Source organism: Leucoraja erinacea, unplaced genomic scaffold (genome assembly GCF_028641065.1).
Source record: "Leucoraja erinacea ecotype New England unplaced genomic scaffold, Leri_hhj_1 Leri_195S, whole genome shotgun sequence".
NCBI classification, from domain to species: Eukaryota; Metazoa; Chordata; class Chondrichthyes; order Rajiformes; family Rajidae; genus Leucoraja; species Leucoraja erinaceus.
Genome location: NW_026576096.1, coordinates 175,364 through 202,746, shown reverse-complemented (window position 1 = coordinate 202,746; position 27,383 = coordinate 175,364). Strand labels below are relative to the sequence as shown.

At 46.4% G+C, this 27,383-nt stretch overlaps 1 protein-coding gene across 1 annotated transcript in view; it reads left to right on the top strand.

Annotated features, from left to right (window-relative positions):
- Positions 1-27,383, top strand: part of scap (SREBF chaperone) — a 71,516-nt gene that overhangs the window by 9,678 nt on the left and 34,455 nt on the right. The window contains 9 exon segments of the mRNA XM_055666126.1: positions 1,427-1,647; positions 5,888-5,993; positions 8,870-9,042; positions 11,945-12,071; positions 14,429-14,541; positions 16,461-16,510; positions 21,463-21,615; positions 23,115-23,357; positions 26,605-27,053. Coding sequence (XP_055522101.1) covers positions 1,427-1,647; positions 5,888-5,993; positions 8,870-9,042; positions 11,945-12,071; positions 14,429-14,541; positions 16,461-16,510; positions 21,463-21,615; positions 23,115-23,357; positions 26,605-27,053 — 1,635 coding nt within the window.

Here is a 27,383-nt window from a genome sequence, read left to right as displayed (position 1 = left end):
GCTTGGTGTAAGTGTAAATTGCCCCAAGTGTAAGTGTGTGCAGGATAGTGTTAGTGTGTAGGGATCGCTTGTTGGTGCCGACTCGCCTGTTTCCGCCCTGGATCTCTAAAACTAAATGAAATTCATCGCTGTAGTGTGAGGTGCTGCCCCCTGTCAGTACGAATGAGAAGAGCATATTCATGCTAAGTGGCCTCATTTGATGCAAATCAGTGAGACTGGTGGAATCATTTTACACGTCGAAAGAACACATGGAGGCAAAGAGTACAAATGCTAAGAAGTTTAAGTAAGTTTTTTTGCCCAGCGTTGGGGAATCAAGAATAAGATGCCTTTGGTTTAAGGTGAGGGGGGGGAAAGATCGCACAAACAGACTCAGAGACAGCTTCTACCCCATAGCCATACGTGAACTTAACAATGCAAAATAAGAAATAACACTCACATTCAACTGAATGGTTCTACCTCAGCTGCTATTGTTATTTATCTGTAATTTTTTTTAATATGTATATATTTTTACCTTTTCTTATATATTTAAAATTGCTCTTGTGAATCGCACCGTGGGATTGACTTTTAAATTTCGTTGTACCATGTGCAATGACAATAAAGAGATTCATTCATTCATTCATTCATTCATTCATCCATTCATGCATTCATGCATTCATTCATTCAATCATTCAATCATTCAATCATTTAATAGGAACCTGAGGGGAAACCTTTTCACTCAGAGTGTCGTGGGTGTAAGGAACGAGCTGCCAGAGGAGGTAGTTGAGGCAGGTACTATAGCAACATTTACAAGACACTTGGACAGGTGCATGGATAGTAAAGGGCCTGTCCATCTTGGTGATTTTTTTGGCAACTGCCGGCATCATTGACTAAGGTATCAGGTATCGCTGAAAGATTTTGAACATTTCAAAATCCAGCGGCGATATGTCAGTCAATGATGCCGGCAGTCGCCGAAAAATCGACAAGTGGGACAAAGTGTTTAACGAGATATGAGTCAAAACGTGGGCAGGTGTAACCAGCGTATGTAAAAATCAAACTAACGGGCATAGCTTTTAGGGGAGAGGGGCAGAGTTTAAAGGAGATGTGTGGACCAAGATTTTTTACACAGAATGCCTGGAACGCGCTGCCAGGGGTGGTGGTGGAAGCAGATATGATAGTTGTGTTTAAGAGGCTATTGGATAGGCACATGGATATGGAGGGGATATGCATTATGTGCAGGTAGATACGAGTTGGCATCATGTTCGACACGGATATTTTGGGCGGAAGGACTTGTTCCACTCTATGTTCTATGTAAGCATGACATTCCCACTAGTGCCATGATGAATCACCGTGTGCACAGAACTCCTCTAACACCAAACCATGCCCTTCTTGTATGCAAATGAAAGTTGTTGTGAGCTGCCAGTAACTTGCGTCGTTCCCTCATTAACAGCGCTGGCACGAAAAGCCTCGAACACATCTGCCTCCAGGTCACCGATCTACTTCCTGGGTTAAAGAAGTTACAGGGTGTACTTCCTGAACATGGCTGCCTCCTTATCTCTCCTGCCAACTTTTGGAAGAACAGTCGCGATCACTTTGATTCTGATCCGGACATCATCGGCACCATTCACCAACATGAACCGAAGACTCTGCAGACATCTGCTTCACTCAAAGGTAGCTTGGATCCCTGAGAATATAACCTGCACCTTCAAACTGCCAGTTATCTAGCTGGTCCCTACGTCAAGAGTCAAGAGTGTTTAATTGTCCACACCTGGAGTATCGTGTGTAGTTTTGGTCCCTTAATTTGAGGAAGGACGTTCTTGCTATTGAGGGAGTGCAGCGTAGGTTTACAAGGTTAATTACCGGGATGGCGGGACTGTCATATGCTGAGAGAATGGAGCAGCTGGGCTTGTACACTCTGGAGTTTAGTAGGATGAGGGGATCTTATTGAAACATATAACATTATTAAGGGTTTGGACATGCTAGAGGCAGGAAGCAAACAATGTTGGGGGAGTCCAGAACCCAGGGCCACAGTTTAAAAATAAGTGGTAAGCCATTTAGAACGGAGATGAGGAAACACTTTTTCCTCACCGAGAGTTGTGAGTCTGTGGAATTCTCTGCCTCAGAGGGCGGTGGAGGCCGGTTCTCTGGATCCTTTCAAGAGAGAGCTAGAAAGGGCTGTTAAAGATAGCGGAGTCAGGGGATATGGGGCGAAAGCAGGAATGGGGTACTGATTGGGGATGATCAGCCATGATCACATTGAATGGCGGTGCTGGCTCGAATGGCCGAATGGCCTACTCCTGCACCTATTGTCTAATGTCATATGTTCCCGTAACGGGAATGATTACATTCTTACTTGCGGCTGCAGAGCAGACCTGTAAACACAATACTCATAACATCATAAACAAACAAAATCAATACTAGTGCAAAATGTCTGAAGCCTCAAGTTCACAAGGTATTGGAGTAGAATTATGCCATTCCGCCCATCGAGTCCATTCCGCCATTCAATCATGGATGATCTATCTCTCCCTCCTACTCCCATTTTCCTGCCTTCTCCCCATAACCCCTGACACCTATTCTAATCAAGAATCGGTCTATAAGCCATGTCCCACGGTACGAGTTCATTCCAAGAGTTCTCCCGAGTTTGCCCTGATTCGAACTCGGAGATTTGCGGTAATGGCCACTCATCGGTACTCTGGGCTCTCGTGGACATTTTTCATCATGTTGAAAAATCTTCAGGAGTCTTCCCGAGCTTACCTGCCGTTAGCGAGTGTTCCCGAGTACCTGCCGTTAGCGTAACGAGCCGCTAAGAGACGTCCCCGAGCTCCGACGTACCCGCTACGTTCATTCTCCGTGCTTACCACGAGTTTTGATTTTTTTTAAACTCGGGAGAGCTGTTGGAATGAACTCGTATTTCTTTATCTCTGTCTTAAAGGCATCTACTGACTTGGCTTCCACAGCCCTCTACGGAGAAAATGTGTTCCACAGATTAACCACACCCTGACTAAAGAACAAAGGCAGACTTTGTAATTTGTCCACGCCCTTTATGTGGTGACGCTTTACATACCTTGGATATGATCAACTTAAAACTATCACTGTGACCTTGTCAAATGTGACAATAAAGTATTAATTCCTTCATTCATTCTCCAGCTCACTCCCAGTTATGCAGGGAGTCAAGAGTGTTTTATTGTCATGTGTTCCAGGTAGAACAATGAAATTCTTACTTGCCACAGCACAATAGAATATGCAAACATAGTATGATATGACAGAGAGAGGGAAAAGAAAGAGAGACAGAGAAAATCTCCTCGAGGTATGCCGACTTTGAAGAAGTTCTCCTCTCCTTCTTAAACATTTCAGAATCAGAATCACACTTCATTCGCCAAATATGTTTTGCAACAGATCAGTCAACAGATCACTCAAAAACACGTTCCAAATGTCTCTCCCAGATGCGATAAATGTTTGTTTCAAAACGCTAATATAACACACTCATTTGTTGGATGTACAAAGTTGAATAAATTTTGGAGTGATATATTTGATATATTTACAACGATTTTCAAGTCAAGAATAGAACCCAAAACGGAATGGATTATATTTGGAATAATAGGAGAAGATACCAATTTAAATAAAGATCAAAATGTTTTTTTTAATTATGGGTTAATAATTGGAAAGAAATTGATACTTAAATTTTGGAAAAATACAACCACACCAACTGTTAAAATGTGGATTAGGAATATGATGGACATAGCACGCCTTGAAGAAATGAGACTCCGACTAATAGATAAATATGACCAATTCTTAAAGAGTTGGTCTCCTTTCATCAACTTTTTGGAATCATGTGATGCAGCGGTGCCGTAAGGATTGCCGATTTCAGTTCATGACGCGGATAGAGCTACATCTCCGAATACAGATTTGAAAAATTCTCTTTTAAGGGGCCTTCTCTTCTACTTCTACTTTCCTCTTTCTCTCTTCCTTTTTTATTTTTTATATACACACTTCACGTTTTTCTACTCTCTACCATCTATTTTTCCACTTTTTCCCCTTTCTATTGCTTTCTTTTTCTTGTCCTGCTTACTTCTTTCTTATAACATAAAACTAGAGGTTGTACATAGAATGGATTACGGTATTACATAGTTGGCACCTAAAATTAGGTGCCACTGTACTGTTTTGTGCTGTATTAACTTCTAATAAAATAAACAAAAAAAAACACGTTTTAACATGAACATCCACCACAGTGACTCCTACACATTCCTCACTGTGATGGAAGACGAAATAAAGTTCAAGTCCTTCCCTTAGTTCTTCCTCGGTCGTGAGCCTCGAGCCCCCGTTGACGGGACGATCTTGACTCCTGTAGCCGGCGGCGTTTGGGCCCTCCGCGTCGAGGCGATCAGCTCCCGCATCGGGGGGGGATGTCAGTTCCCCCGCGCCGGGCGATCGAACCTCGCGTAGGGACTGGTCGAACCTTCCACGACGTTGGAGCTTCCCGACTAGCCTCTCCTGAAGACTGCGAGCTTTTGATGGTAAATCCGCGGTGGGAGCGATCGCAAGGCAAGGGATTAGCTCCGATGTTAAGTCCGCGCCCCGCGATAGGGCTCAAAGTCAGTCCGAGGAGCCCTCCAGCTCCATCGATGGAAGGCCGCAGAACGCGCCGGAGAATGTGATCCGAAAATTTGTCACATCTCCGGCAAGGTAAGAACCTGAAAAAAAAGTTTCCCCCATCCCCTCCCCCCACATAAAACACACCGAAGATCATTAAAACAAACTTTTATCACTTCACTGCGAAATCTCCTCAAGTTAGGCCTACTTTGAAGAAGTTCTCCTCTCTCCCGAGACCAGAGTGAGGCCCACCGTAAATTGGAGGAGCAGCACCTCATATTTCATTTGGGTAGTTTACACCCCAGCAGTATGAACATTGACTTCTCCAATTTCAGGTAGTCCCTGCTTTCTCCCTCCTTCCCCTCCCCTTCCCAGCTCTTCCACAGCCCACTGTTTGCCTCACCTTTCTTCTCCCCCCGCCTCCACATAGATGCTGTCTCACCCACTGCGTTTATGCAGCATTTTTGTCTACCTCTGAGCGAAAAAAGGGCAGTGTGTGTATATACACATACTGACAACATACCCATATATATGTATTCAGATTCAGATTCAATTTTAATTGTCATTGTCAGCGTACAGTACAGAGACAACGAAATGCATTAGACAACGAAATGCATTAGACAACGAAATGTATATATATATGTATACACACATACTCAAAAAACAAACACAACAGTGCAACAATAACAATAATAGTCTATTGTAGTTCAGAGCTTATTTGAGGTTGTCGTGTTTAATAGCCTGATGGCTGTGGGGAAGAAGCTGTTCCTGAACCTGGACGTTACAGTTTTCAGGCTCCTGTACCTTCTTCCCGATGGCAGGGGTGAAATGAGTGTGTGGCCAGGATGGTGTGGGTCCTTGATGATTTTGGCTGTCTTTTTGAGGCAGCGACTATGATAGATCCCTTCGATGGTGGGGAGGTCAGAGCCGGTGATGGACTGGGCAGTGGTCACAACTTTTTGTAGTCTTGTCCGCTCCTGGACGTTCAAGTTGCCGAACCAGGCCACGATGCAACCGGTCAGAATGCTCTCTAGTGTGCACCTGTAGAAGTTCAAGAGAAGTGCAGGATAACGCAGAACTAGTGTGGGTGATGGTGGACTTCTTCTTCTTGCGTGTGGCTTGCACAGCCTAAAGTTGTAGGACCAGTTGTTCTATTTGACCTTATTTGATTGTGCACGCCAGGTTGATTGCATTAGTTGAAACAGGGCGGACCAGGTGAAGGTTGCAATCTCCCACCCCCGGTCGGTGGTGGTGGACTCAGTGGGCATGGTCACACGCTGCTTCACCAAACTAAAATGAGTTGTGATTACTTTGCGTGCAGACTTGCTGTTTGGAGTGCCGGGGAAGCACAGTGGAGTCAGCTTACACAACCGTAAACGCGTGGTCTCCTACGCCATCACCATCATCCTGCAGCAATACCACTCCAGGTGAGATTCACGCAGCTTGTGTGTCTGCTTGTTTTGTACTTTCCAGCGGTATCAACATTAACTTCTCTCATTTCAGGTAGTCCTTGCTTCCCCCCTTCCCAGTTATCCCACATAGACATTAGACAATAGGTGCAGGAGGAGGCCATTCGGCACTTCGAGCCAGCACCGCCATTCAATGTGATCATGGGCTGATCATCCCCAATCAGTACCCCGTTCCTGCCTTCTCCCCATATCCCCTGACTCCGCTATCTTTAAGAGCCCTATCTCGCTCTCTCTTGAAAGTATCCAGAGAACCGGCCTCCACCGCCTACATAGCCCACTGTCTCCGCCTTTAAGACAATAGACAATAGGTGCAAGAGTAGGCCATTCGGCCCTTCGAGCCAGCACCGCCATTCAATGTGATCATGGCTGATCATCCCCAATCAGTACCCCGTTCCTGCCTCTTCCTTTCTTTTTCCCGCCCCTCCACCCCCTCGACATCAGTCTGAAGATGGGTCTCGACCCGAAACGTCGCCTATTCCTCCTCTCCATAGATGCTGCCTCACCCGCTGAGTTCCTCCAGCATTTTTTGTCTACCATCGATTTTTCCAGCATCTGCAGTTCCTTCTTAAACAATTGTTCTGTGCTTCGGTGCACGTGACAATAATCTTCTTCTGGCGTGTGGCGTGCACAGCCTAAAGTTGTAAGACAACATTCCCAGTTTGATGTTTAAGAAAGAACTGCAGATGCCGTAAAAATCAACGGTAGACAAAAATGCTGGAGAAACTCTGCGGGTGAGGCAGCATCTATGGAGTGAAGGAATGGGTGACGTTTCGGGTCAACACCCTTCTTCAGTCTGACCCGAAACGTCACCCATTCCTTCGCTCCATAGACGCTGCCTCACCCGCTGAGTTTCTCCAGCATTTTTGTCTACCTTTGTTCTGTTTGATCTTCTGTTTGTGCATGTTGAAGGTTGCAATCTCCCACCCCGCGACAATTATAAACAGGTGTCAGGGGTTATGGGGAGAAGGCAGGAGAATGGGGTTAGGAGGGAGAGATGGATCAGCCATGATTGAATGGCGGAGTAGACTCGATGGGACATATGGCCTAATTCTGCTCCTATCACGACCCTTAAACTTAAACCTAAAGATATTTCAAAGTTATTGTACTTCCTATGCTGCAGAATAAAATGATCAATGCACTTTCATAAGTGATAGGAGCAAAACTAGGCCACTTGTCCCATTAGGTCCACTCTGCCATTCAATCATGGCTGATCTATCTCTCCCTTCTAACCCCATTCTCCTGCCTTCTCCCCATAACCCTTGACACACCTTACTAATCAAGAATCTATCCATCTCTGCTTTAAAAATATCCTTTGACTTGGCCTGTGGCCATTAATTCGACAGATTCACCATCTTCTGGCTTAAGAGATTCCCCCTCATCTCCTTCCTAAAGGAACATCCTTTAATTCTGAGACTGTGACCTCTGGTCCAATACTCTCTCACTAGTGGAAATACTTCGCAAAAAGTTAAGCAAACTTCACCAAATCCAACTTGGTTTCGACCCGAAACATTTGTCCAGAGATGCTGCCTGACCCACTGAGTTACTGCAGCTTTTTGTGTCTATCTTCTGTTTATTTATCATCTTCGTTCCCATTTTCTTTATGCACTTTACCCACCCTTCAAATTCCAACATCACATCTAGTCCCCCTCTCCCCTGACTCTCAGTCTGAAGAAGGGTCTTGACCTGAAACGTCACTTCCTTCTCTCCAGAGATGCTGCCTGTCCCGCTGAGTTACTCCAGCATTTTGTGTCCATTTTAGGAAATCTTCAATACTGTGGATATTCTGCATTTTAATACTTTTTTCACACAGAGAGTTGTGAGTCTGTGGAATTCTCTGCCTCAGAGGGCGGTGGAGGTCGGTTCTCTGGATACTTTCAAGAGAGAGCTAGATAGGGCTCTTAAAGATAGCGGAGTCAAGGGATATGGGGAGAAGGCAAAAACGGAGTACTGATTGGGGATGATCAGCCATGATCACATTGAATGGCGGTGCTGGCTCGAAGGGCCGAATGGCCTACTCCTGCACCTATTGTCTATTGTCCTCAATCCACATCTCAAAGATAAACCAGCATTTGCAGTTCCTTCCTACACAAAGATAAATAATCTGGTCATTGTCACATGGCTGTTCAAGGGAATTTGCATAATACAAAATGCATTACCATAGCGATTACATTCCAAAACTAGCTCATTATCTTCGGCTTATTTTGGCATAGAAACATAGAAAATAGGTACCCATTTTCAAAGTATCTGTCAAAGTAAGCCGGCCATTCGGCCCTTTGAGTCGGCCATTTGACCCTAAAGTCGGCCATTCGGCCCTTCGAGCCAGCATCATCCAAAATCAATGCCCCGTTACTGCTTTCTCCCCATATCCCTTGATTCCGTTAGCCGTAAGAGCTAAATCTAACTCTCTTGAAACCATCCAGTGAATTGGCCTCCACTGCCTTCTGTGGCGGAGAATCCCACAGATTCACAACTCTCTGGGTGAAAACTTTTTTCCTCATCTCAGTCCTAAGTTAGATCTTAGATAAGTTTTCTCATCCCAATTAGATAGAGCTCTTAAAGATAGCGGAGTCAAGGAATATGGGGAGAAGGCAGGAACGGGATACTGATTGCGGTCGATCAGCCATGATCACAGTGAATAGGGCCGAAGGGCCGAATAGCCTACTCCTGCACCTATTGTCTATGTTGTCTAAATGGCCTATCCGTTATTCTTAAATGGTGCGACCCCTGGTTCTGGTCTCCCCCAACATGAGGAACATGTTCCCTGCATCTAGCCTGTCCAATCCCTCAAGAATTTTATATGTTTCTATAAGATCTTTCTTATTGGCCCTTTTCAGATTTCTGAAGAGTCTTCGATGGAGATTGAAGCAACTTCACCCGAGTGCCAACATCACATTGAGGGAAGATCAGATCGTCCACGTCCATTTTAAAGAAGAAATTGGCATTGCTGAGTTGATTCCTCTGGTCACTACCTACATCATTCTGTTTGCATACATCTACTTCTCTACCAGTAAGTTGGGATCTGGAATCTCCTCGGCAGAATGTTTAACAAGCACTTCACTTGGAAACAAAAACCAGAAACTTCCAGGAACACTGAGCATTCCACATTTTGTTTGGGAATCTGAATTGATCAGAAATGTTACCTTTTTCTCTCCGTAAATGGTGCCTGACCCATTAAATTGGAGGAGCAGCACCTCATATTTCGCTTGGGTAGTTTACACCCCAGCGGCATGAACATTGACCTCTCCAATTTCAGGTAGTCCCTGCTTTCTCCCTCCTTCCCCTCCCCTTCCCAGCTCTCCCACAGCCCACTGTCTCCGCCTCTTCCTTTCTTCTTCCCCCCCCCCCAACCCCATCATCAGTCGGAAGAAGAGTCTCAACCCGAAACGTCACCTATTCCTTTGTTCCATAGATGAGTTTCTCCAGCATTTTTCATCTACCTTCAAAATATCTCCAGTATATTCAACCTTGATTTGAGCCATTTCATAGTAATGGAGTGATACAGCTTGGAAACAGGCCCATCCGGTGAATCGGCCTCCACTGCCTTCTGTGGCAGAGAATCCCACAGATTCACAACTCTCTGGGTGAACAATGCAGGACCTGGCGTGTGGGGACTGCCGTGAGGGGGAGGGGAAGGGCAATGGGGAGTGGGGGGTGGACAATGTGACTTTGTCAGCACTGTAAGTGTCCGCTCTTTGTATACAAGCAAAGAATTCCACTGTGCCTAGTCGCACGTGACAATAAAGTGTTCCATTCCTATTTCCAGCATTCTCTGTTCTTAGTTTAGTTTAGAGATACACCGAGTCCGCGCCGACCTGGACGCTAGTTCTATCCAATCTACAGGTATCTTGGGTTTTCTCCGAGATCTTTGGTTTCCTCCCACACTCCAAAGACGTGCAGGTTTGTAGGTTAATTGGCTTGGTAAATGTATAAATTGTCCCTAGTTGGTGTAGGATAGTGTTAATGTGTGGGTCGGCGCAGACTCGGTGGGCCGAAGGGCCTGTTTCCGCGCTGTATCTCCAAACTAAACTAAACAAAAGATCGCCTTTAAACTTCGCCCCTCTCACCTTGAAAACTATACCTTCTAGTCTTTGACATTTCCATCCTGGGAAAAAGATTCTATCTAACCTATCTAATGTCTCTCAGAATTTGGAATGGAATAAAATACTTTATGGTCACACATAGATACTTCGATACATAGACAATAGGTGCAGGAGTAGGCCATTCGGCCCTTCAAGCCAGCACCGCCATTCAATGTGATCATGGCTGATCATCCCCAATCAGTACCCCGTTCCTGCCTTCTCCCCATATCCCCTTGATTCCGCTAGTCCTAGGAGCTAAGAGCACACGTGACAAGGCACAGTGAAATTCTTGAGATGTACCTGTCCCGCTGAGTGACTCCAGCATTTTGTGTCTTAACAGTGAAATTGTTTGTATACAAATAGTGGCCACAATGAAGTGTTGACAAAGTTACGAAGCACGCCGGCGCTTCCTTTTGTTCATTCCGCACCCCACCCCTCTCCCCCCCCCCCCCCCCCACCCCCTTCTCCCCCCCACAGCGGTTCTTATATAGCAGAATTGTATCTACTTCTAATAAAAGCTTTTCACTGTACCTCGATACCATGCACGTGCCATGAGTAATTAATCAGGGTGGGCAGTCAGTATCTTTGGTCAGTCGGCTTTTAAAAATCTTGAAAACCTCGCATGAGCAGATTGTTCTCTTGCCGGTGAGCTGTTAATCGGCTTTTAAAGGAAACTTGTGCTACCCATGCATAGTACACTGTGCAGCACATGCACACAATCCACGGTGTAAAGACAGAATTTCAGCTGCCTTTATAGACCGTTGTCAGTGATGGCTTGAAGCAGCGTCAACGGCACGCGAGTAGCACATACTTCCGCGTGTTAAATATATTGCGGATGAAAGGCACGGGAGAATTATGCCTACCTCATAGATTGATCTCTTAGGCAAGCATAATTCTCCTGTGCGTTTACTACTTATATTTAATAATGACCATTTAGTAATTTTATTCAGGGTAGGCACTGCCTGCCCTGACGGCACGTGCCTGCTCGATACATGTGACAATAAGCTAAACTCAACCCGGGTCTTCCCTCAACATTTATTTCACAGTACGTTGTGGAAATTACTTTATGCAGCAAAATTATCTTTGTATGAATATAGCCAAATGATCGAAGGTAGACAAAAATGCTGGAGAAACCCAGTGGGTGAGGCAGCATCTATGGAGAGAAGGAATGGGTGACGTTTCAGGTCGAGACCCTTCTTCAGACTGATGTGGGGGTGGCGGGGGGGGGGAGGGGGGGCTGGGAAGAAGAAAGGAAGAGGCGGAGACAGTGGGCTGTGGGAGAGCTGGGAAGGGGAGGGGAAGGAGGGAGAAAGCAGGGACTACCTGAAATTGGAGAAGTCAATGTTCATACCGCTGGGGTGTAAACTACCCAAGCAAAATATGAGGTGCTGCTCCTCCAATTTACGGTGGGACTCACTCTGGCCATGGAGGAGGCCCAGGACAGAAAGGTCGGATTGGGAATGGGAGGGGGAGTTGAAGTGCTGAGCCACCGGGAGATCGGGTTGGTTATTGTGAACCGAGCGGAGGTGTTGGGCAAAGCAATCGCCAAGCCTATGCCTGGTCTCACCGATGTAGATCAGCTGACACTTAGAGCAGCGGATGCAATAGATGAGGTTGGAGGAGGTGCAGGTGAACCTCTGCCGCACCTGGAAAGACTGCTTGGGTCCAAGGGATGGAGGCAAGGGGTGGGGGGGGGTGGGTAAAGCGACAAGTGTAGCAATTCCAAGTGTAGCCAAATAATAGCTTTGTTTTTCTGTCTTTAAAAATAATGAAGTGTTGATCAACGCCCTGTGTGTCATCCATTTTGTACGTTATGTTGTAACTTTGCAGGGAAGATCGACATGGTGAAATCAAAATGGGGTCTGGCTCTTGCAGCAGTGGCCACTGTTCTGAGTTCCCTTCTTATGTCAGTTGGTTTATGCACACTCTTTGGCCTTACACCGACATTGAATGGAGGGTAAGTGATCAAATCCACAACTTACATCATTAATAGTTTTGCTTAAGAAAGAAATGCAGATGATGGAAAAATCAAAGGGAGACGAAAATGTTGGAGTTTCTCCAGCATTTTTGTCTACCTTCGATTTTTCCAGCATCTGCAGTTCTTAATAGTGTTTGTTCGTTTCATATGGTTTCATTATATTATATGCTGAGAGAGTGGCTGGGCTCGGCTTGTACACTCTGGAGTTTAGAAGGATGAGAGGGGATTGTCATTGACACATATCAGCTTGTTAAGGGTTTGGACACGCTAGAGGCAGGAAACATGTTCCCGATGTTGGGGGAGTCCAGAACCGGGGGCCACAGTTTAAGAATAAGGGGTAAGCCATTTAGAACGGAGACGAGGAAACTCTTTTTCTCACAGAGAGTGGTGAGTCTGTGGAATTCTCTGCCTCAGAGGGCGGTGGAGGCCGGTTCTCTGGATACTTTCAAGACAGAGCTAGATAGGGCTCTTAAAGATAGCGGAGTCAGGGGATATGGGCAGAAGGCAGGAACGGGGTACTGATTGTGGATGATCAGCCATGATCACATTGAATGGCGGTGCTGGCTCGAAGGGCTGAATGGCCTACTCCTGCACCTATTGTCTATTGTCTAATGAGAAAAACTATGTACAAATCCAGAATCAACAAATTTACCTCCTGGGTCGGCAAAATGTACCCTCTGGGGGTAACTTTACCCCAGGTTGGGAACCCTTGCTGAGGAGGGACGTATACACATTGACAAATAGTTGCAGGTTAGGTATTGTTTTCAAAAACCAAAGCAGTCAAAGGATTTAAAAACAATTTAGATTCGGACAGTGAGTGTGTTTGAAAAGCAAGGAGCCAGTGAAGAGTGATGAACGTGTCAGCTCGCACAGGCAGGAAGATAGACACGTAGTGCTGGAGTAACTCAGCGGGTCAGGCAGCATCTCTGGATTAAAGGAACGGGTGACGTTTCGGGTCGAGACCTTTCTTCAGACTGAGAGTCAGGGGAGAAGGAACCTAGAGAGCAGCAGTAGAGTTGCTGCCTTACAGCGAATGCAACGCCGGAGACCCGGGTTCCATCTCGACTACGGGTGCCGCTGTCTGTATGGAGTTTGTACGTTCTCCCCGTGACCTGCGTGGGTATTCTCCGAGATCTTCGGTTTCCCCCCACACTTCAAAGACGTGCATGTTTGTAGGTTAATTGGCTTGGTTAATGCAAAAATTTGTCCCCAGTGTGTGTAGGAAAGTGTTAATGTACGGGGATCGCTGGTCGGCACGAACTCGATGGGCCGAAGGGCCCGTTTCCTCACTGTATCTCTAAACTAAACGGTTCAGAACAAATCAGAGCTGGCACCGATTACCAAGGAAAGGTGGAGCCCACAATGGTCCATTGTTGGCTGTGGAAGAGGTGATAACAAAGGGATATATGGATGTGAACAGTGGAACTAGCAGGAAGACCTGGGTGGGGGAGGGATGGAGAGAGAGGGAATGCAAGGCTTACTTGAAATTAGAGAAATCAATATTCATACCGCTGGGTTGTAAGCTGCCCAATGTAGGGAGGGAGTTACTTTGTCATCACTTCAATATTATGATGTTCAAGGAAGCAAAGTAAAAGGCCTGTCCCACTTTCCCGAGCTACTGACAAATTCTCCCGAGTTTTCCCCTTGATTCAAACTCGGAGAATGTCCGTAGCGAGTCCGGAGGAGGCCGTAGATATTTCGTAGCGGCTCGTAATGCCAGCCGTAGGTACTCGGGGCATCGGCATGTTGAAAAATGTCCATGAGTACAAAAATAGCCCCGAGTTCCTACAGCTGGCTATTACCGTAATTCTCCGAGTTTGAATCAAGGGGACAACGTGGGAGAATTCGTGAGTAGCTCGGGAAATTAGCTCGTACAGTAGCACTGTACGAGCTAATTCAAGAGTTCTCCCGAGTTTCCCCTGATTCGAACTCGAAGATTTACGGTAATAGCCAGCTGTAGGTACTTGGGGCTCTCGTGGACATTTTACAACATGTTGAAAAGTCTTCACAAGCCTTGCTTGCCGCGTTTCCCGAGTACCTGCCGTTAGCGTTACAAGCCGCTGAGAGACGTCCCGAGCTCCGATGTACCCGCTACGTACATTCTACATGCTTATCACGAGTTTGATTTTTTTTTTTTGAACTCGGGAGTATTCGTGAGTAACTCGGGGAAAGTGGGAAAGGCCCTTTAATCTACAATTCTGGATCATCTGCTCTGTTCTTGAAAGATATTTATTGGGTGCAGGATTGCAATGAGATTACAAGGCATTTTTTTCAAGTTGTGGATATCTAAAGTCTGTTTGTGATGTTCCCAATGCATTTCTTTTTGCTTTTCACAGAGAGATCTTCCCCTACCTAGTTGTGGTGATTGGTCTGGAGAATGTGCTTGTTCTCACCAAGTCTGTGGTCTCCACCCCTGTGGACCTGGAAGTCAAACTACGGATAGCACAAGGTGAAAACAAAAATGAACGCATTCACAGTTTACTGTTATTTCAACTTGTAATTGTGATCATATGTCATCTTTCCGCTGACTTGTTTTAGATAATAGGTGCAGGAGTAAGCCATTTGGCCCTTCGAACCACTCATTGTGATCGTGGCTGATCATCCACAATCAGTGTCCCGTTCCTAATCACGCGCTAAAAGGTTTTTTCCTGTACTTTGAGACACGTGACAATAAACTAAACTAAATTAAACAGATCTGAACTAAACCCAAGGTAGACAAAAATGCTGGAAAAACTCAGCGGGTGAAGCAGCATCTATGGAGCAAAGGAAATAGGCAACGTTTCTGGCCCGAAACGTTGCCTATTTCCTTTGCTCTCTCTTAAATCCACCCATTGCGAAGGAAGAGGTGACGTTTCGGGTCGAGACCCTTCTTCAGAAGTAGATGTATGCAAACAGAATGATGTAGGTAGTGACCAGAGGAATCAACTCAGCAATGCCAATTTCTTCTTTAAAATGGACGTGGACGATCTGATCTTCCCTCAATGTGATGTTGGCACTCGGGTGAAGTTGCTTCAATCTCCATCGAAGACTCTTCAGAAATCTGAAAAGGGTCAATAAGAACGATCTTATAGAAACATATAAAATTCTTAAGGAATAGGACAGACTAGATGCAGGAAAAATGTTCCTCATGTTGGGGGAGTCCAGAACCAGGGGGCCACACACACACACACACACAGAGTTTAAGAATAAGGGGTAAGCCATTTAGAACAGAGACGAGGAAACACTTTTTCTCACACAGAGTGGTGAGTCTGTGGAATTCTCTGCCTCAGAGGGCGTTGGAGGCTGGTTCTCTGGATACTTTCAAGAGAGAGCTAGATAGGGCTCTTAAAGATAGCGGAGTCAGGGGATATGGGGAGAAGGCAGGAACGGGGCACTGATTGGGGATGATCAGCCATGATCACATTGAATGGCGGTGCTGGCACGAAGGGCTGAATGGCCTACTCCTGCACCTTTTGTCTATTGTCTATTGGCAATGTTCTGCTTGTTTTTTTCCTGGTTTTGCGACCTGCAATCTATATTGAATTTTGCTAGACAAAATCAGAATTTCTTTCAAAACCCTGAGATGTAGACCCATAACCAATTGGTGCGGCACGGTGGCGCAGCGGTAGAGTTGCTGCCTCACAGCACTAGAGACCCGGGTTCGATCCTGACTATGGGTGCCGTCTGTGCGGAGTTTGTACATAGAAACATAGAAACATAGACAATAGGTGCAGGAGTAGGCCATTCGGCCCTTCGAGCCTGCACCCCCATTCAATATGATCATGGCTGATCATCCAACTCAGTATCCCGTAATTGCCTTCTCTCCATACCCCCTGATCCCTTAGCCACAAGGGCCACATCTAACTCCTCTTAAATATAGTCTCTGAACTAAACCTGTAATTTAACTACCCTCTAAGCAATGAGAGAATGGTCCATTATGAAGAACATGGCTACTGAACTGGTTATGTGAAAAAAGTTGGTTTCTCACCTCGGTTCCAGGATTTGCCCCTTATCCATTAAGCTGCACGCCCCAGTCCTGGACTTCGATACAACATCGGGAGCAATCTTCCTGCATCTAGCCTTTCCAACCCTTAAGATTTTGTACATTTTCTATAAGATCCCCTCTCAATGCTGGAAAATTCTAGAGAGACTAAACCAAGTTCTCCCCGTGACTCTGCGGGTGAGGCAACCCCTATGGGTGCGCCGGAATTTCCTCCCTCACTCAAAAGGCCCTTCTTCGGGCTGATGGGCTTGCTAAAAATTATAAACCCCCGAGTGTGTTGTAGAAGAAGTGTTAGTATGCGGGGATGCAAGCTGGTTGACACCGCTCGGGCTAGAAATGCGGGCCGCTGTATCTCTAAGCTAAACCTGTAATTTATACTTTTCTAGGTCTAAGCAATGAAAGTTGGTCCATAATGAAGAACATGGCTACTGAACTGGTTAGGGTTGGTACTGACTATAAATAATGATCTCCTTTTTTTTTCCAGCTATTTTCAGGTATCAACTTTCTTCACATTACTCGTTGCACGCAGCCAGAAGTATTTCGATACAAAATTCTATCCTTTTCTATAACCTCTTTTTCTTAAGTGATCTTTTTACATTTCAAAAAAAAAGTTGAAGAAAGACATAAGATGCTGAAAAAATTAGGCACTTTGGTAGACATAAAATGTGCTTACTTCTAAAAAATAAAATATTTAAAAAAAAAAAAAAAAAAATGGAAAAAAAAAAAGGGTCTCGACCCGAAATGTCACCTATTCCTTCGCTCCATAGATGCTGCCTCACCCGCGCAGAGTTTCTCCAGCATTTTTGTCTACCTTCCATTTCAAAGTGACAACTGGCCCCGTTAATGTTATACCAAGACTTACCTTACCGTTGGTGAGGCCACAGTTAGGCTACTGCATTCAGTTTTGGTCACCCCCTGTTACAGGAGTCATGCTGGAAAGTGTGTTCATACATTCATGTTCATAAGGTGATAGGAGCAGAATTAGGCCATTCGGTCCATCGAGTCCACTCTGCCATTCAATCATGGCTGATCTATCTCTCCCTCCTAACCCCATGCTCCTGCCTTCTCCCCATAACCCCTGGCACCCGTCCTAATCAAGAATCTCTGCCTTTAAAATAGACAATGGACAATAGGTGCAGGAGTAGGCCTTTCGGCCCTTCAAGCCAGCACCGCCATTCAATGTGATCATGGCTGATCATCCACATTCAGTACCCCGTTCCTGCCTTCTCCCCATATCCCCTGACTCCGCTATCTTTAAGAGCCCTATCTAGCTCTCTCTTGAAAGCATCCAGAGAACCGGCCTCCACCGTCCTCTGAGGCAGAGAATTCCACAGACTCACAACTCTCTGTGAGAAAAAGTGTTTCCTCGTCTTCATTCTAAATGGCTTACCCCTTATTCTTAAACTGTGGCCCCCGGTTCTGGATATAATATCCACTGCCTTTTTTGTGAGATTAATTTTTCCATGTGAATTGAGTTTGTGGTGTGTCCTGTAAAATTGTTTCTTCTTGAATGGCTGCAGAAACCAAAGTTCTTAACGGATAAATAAAAATTGAATTGACTTATCCATCGGTTTGGCCTCCACAGCCTTCTGTGGCAAAGAATTCCATAGATTCATCACCCTCTGACTAAAGAAATCATTCCTCATTTCCTTCCTAAATGAACGACCTATAATTCTGAGTGGCCCCTGGTCCAAGTGGAAGCATCCTCTCCTCGTCCACTCTATCCAGGCCTTTCCCTAGTGCAGGGAAGATTTTCGAGGCTAGACACAAAATCATGGAGAAACTCAGCGGGACAGGCAACGTCTCTGGAGAGAAGGAATGGCTGACGTTTCGGGTCACGTCACCCATTCCTTCTCTCCAAAGACGCTGCCTGTCCCGCTGAGTTTCTCCAGCATCTTGTGTCTACCTTCAATTTAAAACAGCATCTGCAGTTCTTTCCTAAAGATTTACGAGGACATGGCCAGGACTCAAAGGCCTGAGCTGTGGAGGGAGGTGGAACAGGCTGGGACTTTATTACTTCGAGCATAGAAATCCATGGAATCTTATAGAGATGTACAAAATCATGAGGGGAATAGATCGGGTGAACGTACAAAGTCTTTTCCCCAGGGTAAGGGAAATCAATGCTTAAATAAGTTATGATAACACACATGGATGCTACAAGATGCTAAAACAACATGCAGCATGCTCTTTTTAAAAACACTTCACATACACCTCAACAGGCAGCAAGGTGGCGCAGCGTTAGAGCTACTGCCTTACAGCGCCAGTGACCCAGGTTCGATCCTGACTATGGGTGCTTGTCTGTACGGAGTTTGTACGTTCTCCCTGTGACCTGCTTGGATTTTCTCCCAGAACTTTGGTTCCTTCCAACCCTCCGAAGACGTACAAACATGTAGGTTAATTGGCTAGGTAAATTGTCCCAAAATTCTTAAGGGGTTGGGCAGGCTAGATGCAGGAAGATTGTTCCCGATGTTGGGGAAGTCCAGAACAAGGGGTCACTGTTTAAGGATAAAGGGGAAGTCTTTTAGGACCGAGATGAGAAAAACATTTTTTTTCACACAGAGAGTGGTGAATGTGTGGAATTCTCTGCCACAGAAGGTGGTTGAGGCCACAGTTCATTGGCTATATTTAAGAGGGAGTTAGATGTGGTCCTTGAGGCTAAAGGGATCAGGGGGTATGGAGAGAAGGCAGATACAGGATACTGTGTTGGATGATCAACTATGATCATATTGAATGGCGGTGCAGGCTCGCAGGGCCGAATGGCCTCTACTCCTGCACCTATTTTCTATGTTTCTATGTTGTGTGTAGGATAGTGCTAGTGTGCAGGATTCGCTGTTTGGTGTGGACTCGGCGGGCTGAAGGGCCTATTTCTGCGCTGTATCTCAACAAAACCAAACTAAAGTACCTGTATGTGTTTAAACTCCCAGACCAACGGGACCCTTATAAATTGGTGCTCCCATGGACAGCCCCAAGTGGGGAAACATTGTAAATAATGAAATTAGTTAACAGGCTGACTAGCATTCACCATTTTATTTCAAATAATCAAAACCTTTGGTGTTTAATGAAGCCAAGAAACTGCAGATGCTGGAATCTTTAGTTTATGATTACAACCTCATGATTCCTTTAATTTCAAGTAACCGCTGTATTCCTTCCCCCTTCTCTCGCCCCCTCCATCACCAGAGATATCCAACTAGTTCCACTGTCCGTAACCTGCTATCCACCTTGTTAGCACCAAAGATCCTATAGCGGAGCAAGATAGACCACTCCTGCTGAATGCAATGGGCTGACATGTCGTACGCAACGTGGGCCTTTTTTTCATCCATTTCAGTAACCCGACCCGACCTGACCCGACTCGCAGTGTAATCAACGTTACGGGGGAACAGTTTGAGTTAATAAATTATAATTCCGAAAATGAGGAGAAGATTTTTACCAAAGAACCTTTATTTTTACGAGGATGTTTCCGTAACCGGCTTCCGTCTCCGCACTAGTATCTTTGCTCCGCTACGGGATCTTTGGTGCGGAGACGGAAGCCGGTTACGGACATGGGGCCGAAAATTACCCATGAATCTGCCCATGACCGTACAACGTCTTTTTCGTCGACTGGACTATCTTGCTTGCTATAGGATATTTGGTTAGCACATCTTCCCCAGCCAACAATGGGTACACCAGGCATTATCCACAACAGAGGTCATCTGTTGTGGATAAGTGTGAGTTTATCCACTTTGGTGGTAAGAACAGGAAGGCAGATTATTATCTGAATGGTGTCAGGTTAGGAAAAAGGGTGGTGCAACAAGACCTGGGTGTGCTTGTACATCAGTCACTGAAAGTAAGCATGCAGGTACAGCAGGCAGTGAAGAAAGCTAATGGCATGTTGACCTTCATTGCAAGAGGATTTGAGTATAGGAGCAAGGAGGTCCTAGAGCAGTTGTACAGGGCCCTGGTGAGACCGCATCTGGAGTATTGTGTGCAGTTTTGGTCTCCTAATTTGAGGAAGGACATTCTTGCTATTGAGGGAGTGCAGCGTAGGTTCACCAGGTTAATTCCCGGGATGGCGGGACTGACATATGATGAAAGAATGGGTCGACTGGGCTTGTATTCACTGGAATTTAGAAGGTTGATAGGGGATCTTATAGAAACATATTACATTCTTAAATGATTGGACAGGCTAGATTCAGGAAAACGGGTAACAATTTTGGGGGAGTCCAGAACCAGGGGTCACAGTTTAAAAATAAGGTTCAGGCCATTTAATACTGAGATGAGGAAAAAAGTTTTCACCCAAAGAGATGTGAATCTGTGGAATTCTCTGCCACAGAAGGCAATGGAGGCCAATCTAGAGAGAGTTAGATTTAGCTCTTTGGGCTAATGGAATCAAGGGATATGGGGAAAAAGCAGGAACGAGGTACTGATTATGGATGATAAACCATGGTCATATTGAATGGCGGTGCTGGCTCGAAGGGCCGAATGACAAACTCCTGCACCTATTTTTCTATGTTTCTTTTCCCTCTACTCCCCTCCCCCCCCCCCCCCCCCCCCCCCCTCCTTCCTCTACACCCCCCCCCTCCTCTACCCCCCCCCTCTACCCCCTCTCCCTCCCCATTCTCTCCCCCCCCCCCTCCTCTCCCTCCCTCCCTCTCCCCCTCTCTCTCTCTCTCTCTCTCCCTCTCTCTCTCTCTCGGCCTCTCTCCCCCCCCTCTCTCCCCTCTCTCTATCTCTCTCTCTCTCTCTCTCCCTCTCTCTCTCTCTCTCTCTCTCTCTGTCTCTCTCTCTCTCTCTCTCTCTGCCTCTCTGTCTCTCTCTGCCCCTCTCTCTCTCTGCTCCACTCTCTCTGTCTCTGCCCCCCCTCTTGCGCTGTTCTCTCGACCCCTCTTCCCCCTCCCTCTCTAGACACTCCGGCGAGTTGGGGGCTATGCGTCAGTGGATAGGGCAGGGATGGGGTAAAAGGAGCCAATGAATAATATTAATATAATATCAAGGGGTGTGGTTAGTGTGTGTGTGTGGGGGGGGTGGTTAAGGGCCTGTCCCACTTTCACGACCTAATTCACGACTTCGGCCGAGTTTGCCCTTGACATACTCGCAGCATGGTCGTAGCAGGCCGTGATGCTAGTCGTAGGTACTCGTGGCATCAAGTTTTTACTAGCATGATGAAAAATGTCCACGAGTAAAAATGGTCGTGAATTGTGTGTGTGGGGGGGTGGTTAATGTGTATGTGACGCTGCAGACCACCTACCCGCAACCGCGCGTTGATGGGACGGGACCCAACGGGTCCCACTTGGTCTAGTATATATATAAATATTACAAAAATACACAGATACCTTGTTGTTCACTGTGCTGCTATTTCTCTTCTAATTCAATGTTTCTTCAATAATTCAATATTCTTGTTTTTTGTGAAAGCTGACAGCATTTATTGATTGTTATTTGTATTTATTTTTGTGAACTTTGTGACAGGAGTTTTGCTTATTTGCTGTGGTTGGACTGGTATCTGACTTCTTCCTTCAGATGTGTTTCTTCACAACAGTGTTGTCCATTGACATTCGACGCATGGAGGTACGCTCAAACTTCAATGTATTCTCTCTCTCTTGAACTGCAGTGTCAGCTTGAATAAATAACAGGAAATTACTACAGAGATTTAGGGGGTGGCACGGTGGTGCAGCAGGTAGAGCTGCTGCCTCACGGAACCAGAGACCCGGGTTCCATCCTGACCACGGGCGTTGTCTGTACAGAGTTTGTCCATTCAAGGATCCAAGCAGTCGTTCCCGGTGCGACAAAGATTCACCTGTATCTCCTCCAACCTCATCTACTGCATCTGCTGCTCTAGATGCCAGCTCATTTACATCGGTGAGACTAAGCGGAGGTTGGGCGATCGTTTCGCCGAACACCTCCGCTCGGTCCACAAGAACCTACCTGAACTCCCGGTGGCTCAGCACTTCAACTCCTCCTCCCATTCCCAATCCGACCTCTCTGTCCTGGGTCTCCTCCATTGCCAGAGTGAGCAACACCGGAAATTGGAGGAACAGCACCTCATATTCCGCCTGGGTTGCTTGCGTCGGGATGGCATGAACATAAGAAAGAAAGAAAGAAAGAAAGAAAGAAAGAAAGAAAGAAAGATAGATAGATAGATAGATAGATAGATAGATAGATAGATAGATAGATAGATAGATAGATAGATAGATAGATAGATAGATAGATAGATAGATAGATAGAAATTAGGTGCAGGAGTAGGCCATTTGGCCCTTCGAGCCTGCACCGCCATTCAATATGATCATGGCTGATCATCCAACTCAGTATCCCGTACCTGCCTTCTCTCCATACCCTCTGATCCCCTTAGCCACATGTAACTCCCTCTTAAATATAGCCAATGAACTGGCCTCAACTACCCTCTGTGGCAGAGAGTTCCAGAGATTCACCACTCTCTGTGTGAAAAAAGTTCTTCTCATCTCGGTTTTAAAATATTTCCCCCTTATCCTTAAGCTGTGACCCCTTGTCCTGGACTTCCCCAACATCGGGAACAACCTTCCTGCATCTAGCCTGTCCAACCCCTTAAGAATTTTGTAAGTTTCTATAAGATCCCCTCTCAATCTCCTAAATTCTAGAGAGTATAAACCAAGTCTCTGATAGATAGATAGATAGATAGATAGATAGATAGATAGATAGACAGACAGACAGACAGACAGACAGACAGGCAGGCAGGCAGGCAGACAGACAGACAGACAGTAGATAGATAGATAGATAGATAGATAGATAGATAGATAGATAGATAGATAGATAGATAGATAGATACTTTATTAATCCCCTTTATAAGTATTAATAGACAACGTGCAGGAGTAGGCACATTGGCCCTTCAAGCCAGCATAAAAGTCACTTATGACACTAAGGCAAAATCCAGGCTCGAGCCATGATCATATTGAATGGTGGTGCAGGCTCGAAGAGCTGAATGGCCAACTCCTGCACCTATTTTGTATGTTTCAATGTTTAAATTTAATAAGCAGTTATGCTGATATTGTACTAAGCATTGGAGTTTTACTGATTTCTCTATTTCCCACTAGCTTGCTGATCTTAACAAGCGGCTTCCAGCAGAGGCTGTGCAGGAGATCTCCGATCAAATGAGGCTGCCACGTTCCAAGTCAGTTCCAAGGCAGAAGAGGTATGAGCGACAGGCTGCCCTGCAGTCTTCAGCCCCATACACCATCTCCCTGCAGCCGTCTTCTTTCAGAAACCTGCGGCTGCCGAAGAGACTGAGGGTGGTGTACTTCTTGGCCAGGACCCGACTGGCACAGAGAATTATCATGGTAGGAGCCTGGCAGAATGCGCGATTAATGACAGAGATTGATTTAGTCCAAGATGCGTCTTCATGTCAGTATGTCAGACGCACAGCAAACCTTCGAGGTGTCATTCAGTAACTCGGTGGGTCAGCCATCGCCTCTGGAGACACGATGAAATGCCGTCTGAAGAAGGTTCCTCGACCCGTACATGTCACCGATCCATGTTTAGTTTAGAGGTACAGCGCGGAAACAGGCCCTTTGGCCCACCGGGTCCACGCTGACCAGCGATCCCCGCACATTAACACTATCCTGCATCCACTTGGAACAATTTTCACCAAGCCAATTAACATACAAACCTGCACGTCTTTGTGGAGTGTGGGAGGAAACCGAAGATCTCGGAGAAAACCCACGCAGGTCACGGGGAGAACGTGCAAACTCTGTACAGACAGCACCCGTAGTCAGGATGGAACCCGGGTCTCTGGCGCTGCAAGCGCTGTAAGGCAGCAACTTTACCACTGCCCCACCATGACCACCTTGTTCACCAGAGATGCTGCAGTGTAGGCACCTCATATACATTGCTGCCGCCAAACTGGAGGTGGCCAAGTTCAAATACTTAGAAATAAAAGGAGACAGACACAACATGCTGGAGTAATATGGACAATAGGTGCAGGAGTTGGCCATTCAGCCCTTTGAGCCAGCACCGCCATTCAATGTGATCATGGCTGATCATCCACAATCAGTACCCCGTTCCTGCCTTCTCCCCATATCCCTTGATTCCATTTGCCCTAAGAGCTACATCCAACTCTCTCTTGAAAACATCCAGTGAATTGGCCTCCACTGCCTTCTGTGGCAGAGAATTCCACAGATTCACACCTCTCTGGGTGAAAAGGTTTTTCCTCATCTCAGTCCTAAGTGGCCTACCCCTTATTCTTAAACTGTGTGACCCCTGGTACTGGACTCCCTCAAAATGGGGAACATTTTTCCTGCATCCAGCCTGTCCAATCCTTTAAAAATGTTATATGTTTCTATAAGAGTAACAAGAGTCAGGGGATATGGGGAGAAGGCAGGAACGGGGTACTGATTGGGGATGATCAGCCATGATCACATTGAATGGCGGTGCTGGTTCGAAGGGCCAGATGGCCTACTCCTGCACCTATTGTCTATTGTCTAAATATCATTAGGAGTAAATAAAATTGGCAATTTCTCCTGAACTAGCCACATTGGAACTGTGGCCAAGAAAGTACACCAATACCTCTACTTCCTTGGAAGGCTGAGGAAGTTCAGCATTTCCCCTACATCTCTGACCAACTTCTACAGATGCTCCGTAGAAAGCATTTTATCGGGATGCCTCACAGCTTGATTTGGGATTGCGGAGAATTGTGGACGCAACCCAGACCGTCACACACACAAACCCACCTCCCTTCCATTGACTCCATCTACACCTCACGCTGCCTCTGCAAGGCCAGCAGCATCATCAAGGACCAGTCTCACCCTGGCCATTCCCTCTTCTCCCCTCTCACATCGGGCAAAACGTATAGGAGTGTGAAAACGCACACACCTCCAGATTCAGGGACAGTTTCTTCCCAGCTGTTATCAGGCAACTGAATCATCCTACCACAACTACAGAGCAGTCCTGACCTATCATTTATCTGTGTAAGAAGGAAATGCAGGTGCTGGTTTAAACGAAGATAGACACAAAAGCTGGGGTAACTCAACGGGACAGGTAGCATCTTTGGAAAGAAGGAATGGGTGATGTTTTGGGTCAAGACCCTTCTTCAGACTTACTCCAGCTTTTTGTGTCTATCATTTACCTCATTGGAGCCCTTTGAACTGTTTTAATCTGACTTTAGACACAAATTGCTGGATAGTAACTCAGCGGGTCAGGCAGCATCTGTGGAGAACATGGATAGGTGACGTTTCACAGAGTGCTGGAGTAACTCAGCGGGTCAGGCAGCATCTGTGGAGAGAAGGAATGGGCGTTGACTTGGGTCGAGACCCTTCTTCAGACCGAGCGTGTAAACCAGCATCTGTACTTCCTACCTACATGTTTAATCTGACGTTATCTTGCACTAAATGCCTTATCCTTTATCTGTATTCCGTACACGACTTGATTGTAAGCATGTATAGTCTTTTCTTTGACGAGATAGCACACAAGCAATGTGTAGGAATGAACTGCAGATGCTGGTTTAAACCGAAGATAGACACAAAATGCTGGAGTAACTCAGCGGGTCAGGCAGCATCTCTGGAGATAAGGAATGGGTGACGTTTCAGGTCGAGACCCTTCCTCTGACTGGACACAAACAAGAAGTTTTCAATGTACATGTGAACATGTGACATTTATAAACTAAACCACGGTGGCACAGCGGTAGAGTTGCTGCCTTACAGCGCTTGCAGCGCCGTTGACCCGGGTTCCATCCCGACTACGGGTGCTGTCTGTACGGAGTTTGTAGGTTCTCCCCGTGACCTGCGGGTTTTCTCCGATATCTTCGGTTTCCTCCCATACTCCAAAGACGTAGATGTTTGTAGGTTCATTGGCTTGGTAACAATTGTCCCCAGTGTGTGTAGGATAGTGTTAGTGTGCGGGGATCGCTGGTCGGCGTGGACAATGTGGGCCAAAGAGCCTGTTTCCACTCTCCATCTCTAAACTAAACTAGTCTAAAACCGTGTTTAAGAAAGAACTGTAGATGCTGGAAGAATCGAAGGTACACAAAAATGCTGGAGAAACTCAGCGGGTGAGGCAGCATCTATGGAGCGAAGGAATAGGCGACGTTCCGGGTCGAGACCCTTCTTCATTTTTATCTACCTTCGATTTTTCCAGCATCTGCAGTTCCTTCTTAAACCTTTGCACTTAGTATAGTTTAGTTTAGAGATACAAGTCAAGTCAAGTCAAGTTTATTTGTCACATACACATACGAGATGTGCAGTGAAATGAAAGTGGCAAGAAAGTGACAGCGCAGAAACATGCTTTTCAGCCCACCGAGTCCACACCGACCAGTGATCCCCGCACACTAACACTATCAAACACACACGAGGGACAGTTTTACATTAACACCAAGCCTACTAATCTACAAGCATGCACGTCCTTGGAGTGTAGGAGAAACCCGAGACACCCCCTCCCCCACCACCCTCAGTCTGAAGATGGGTATCGACCTAGCCTACTAGTCACCTAGTCTAAAACTATGCTGTAACCGGGATGCATTGTATGAGAGAAAATGTATTTTTCAAAGCATATGTCCATTTGGTAATGCCTTTTATGCAACTGTTCTTTTTTGAGGTGGGGACTGTGATATGGATTGGGATCCTGGTATACACTGACCCAGCCGGCCTCAGGACCCTTTTAGCAGCGCAGGTGACCGAGCAGAGCCCGCTGGGGGAGAACGGCCTGGCCTCCATCGCGGTTCCTCCGGGGGTCTTCCAGAGGGGGGACACTAAGGACAGCCTGCCGGGATTCCCGCCCGACGTCAGCCCGGCGGGGCTGGAGAACCAGTCGCTCGACGGGGCCCAGACCAAGAATCCCACCCCGCTGGACCCCTTACCCTTGCAGTCTCCCGAAAACGTCGCCCCCGGTGGCAAAGAGCAGGGCCGGAGGGAGGCCGGCGTCCCGGACAACGACTTCAAGGTGGAGATTACCTGGGGAGCCCAGGACGAAGAGATGTGGAGGAAGCTCTCTTTCCGACATTGGCCCACACTCTTCAGCTATTACAACCACACTTTGGCAAGGAAGTAAGTAAAACTGTAGTCATCATTTAAAGTCATAAGTGGTACAAGTAGAATGAGGCCATCCGGTCAATCACGTCTACTCCACCATTCAATCATGGAAAGACAATAGGCAATAAGTGCAGGAGTAGGCCATTCGGCCCTTCGAGCCAGCACCGCCATTCAATGTGATCATGGCTGATCATCCACAATCAGTACCCCGTTCCTGCCTCCTCCCCATAACCCCTGACTCCGCTATCTTTAAGAGCCCTATCTAGCTCTCTCTTGAAAGTATCCAGAGAACCGGCCTCCACCGCCCTCTGAGGCAGAGAATTCCACAGACTCACAACTCTCTGT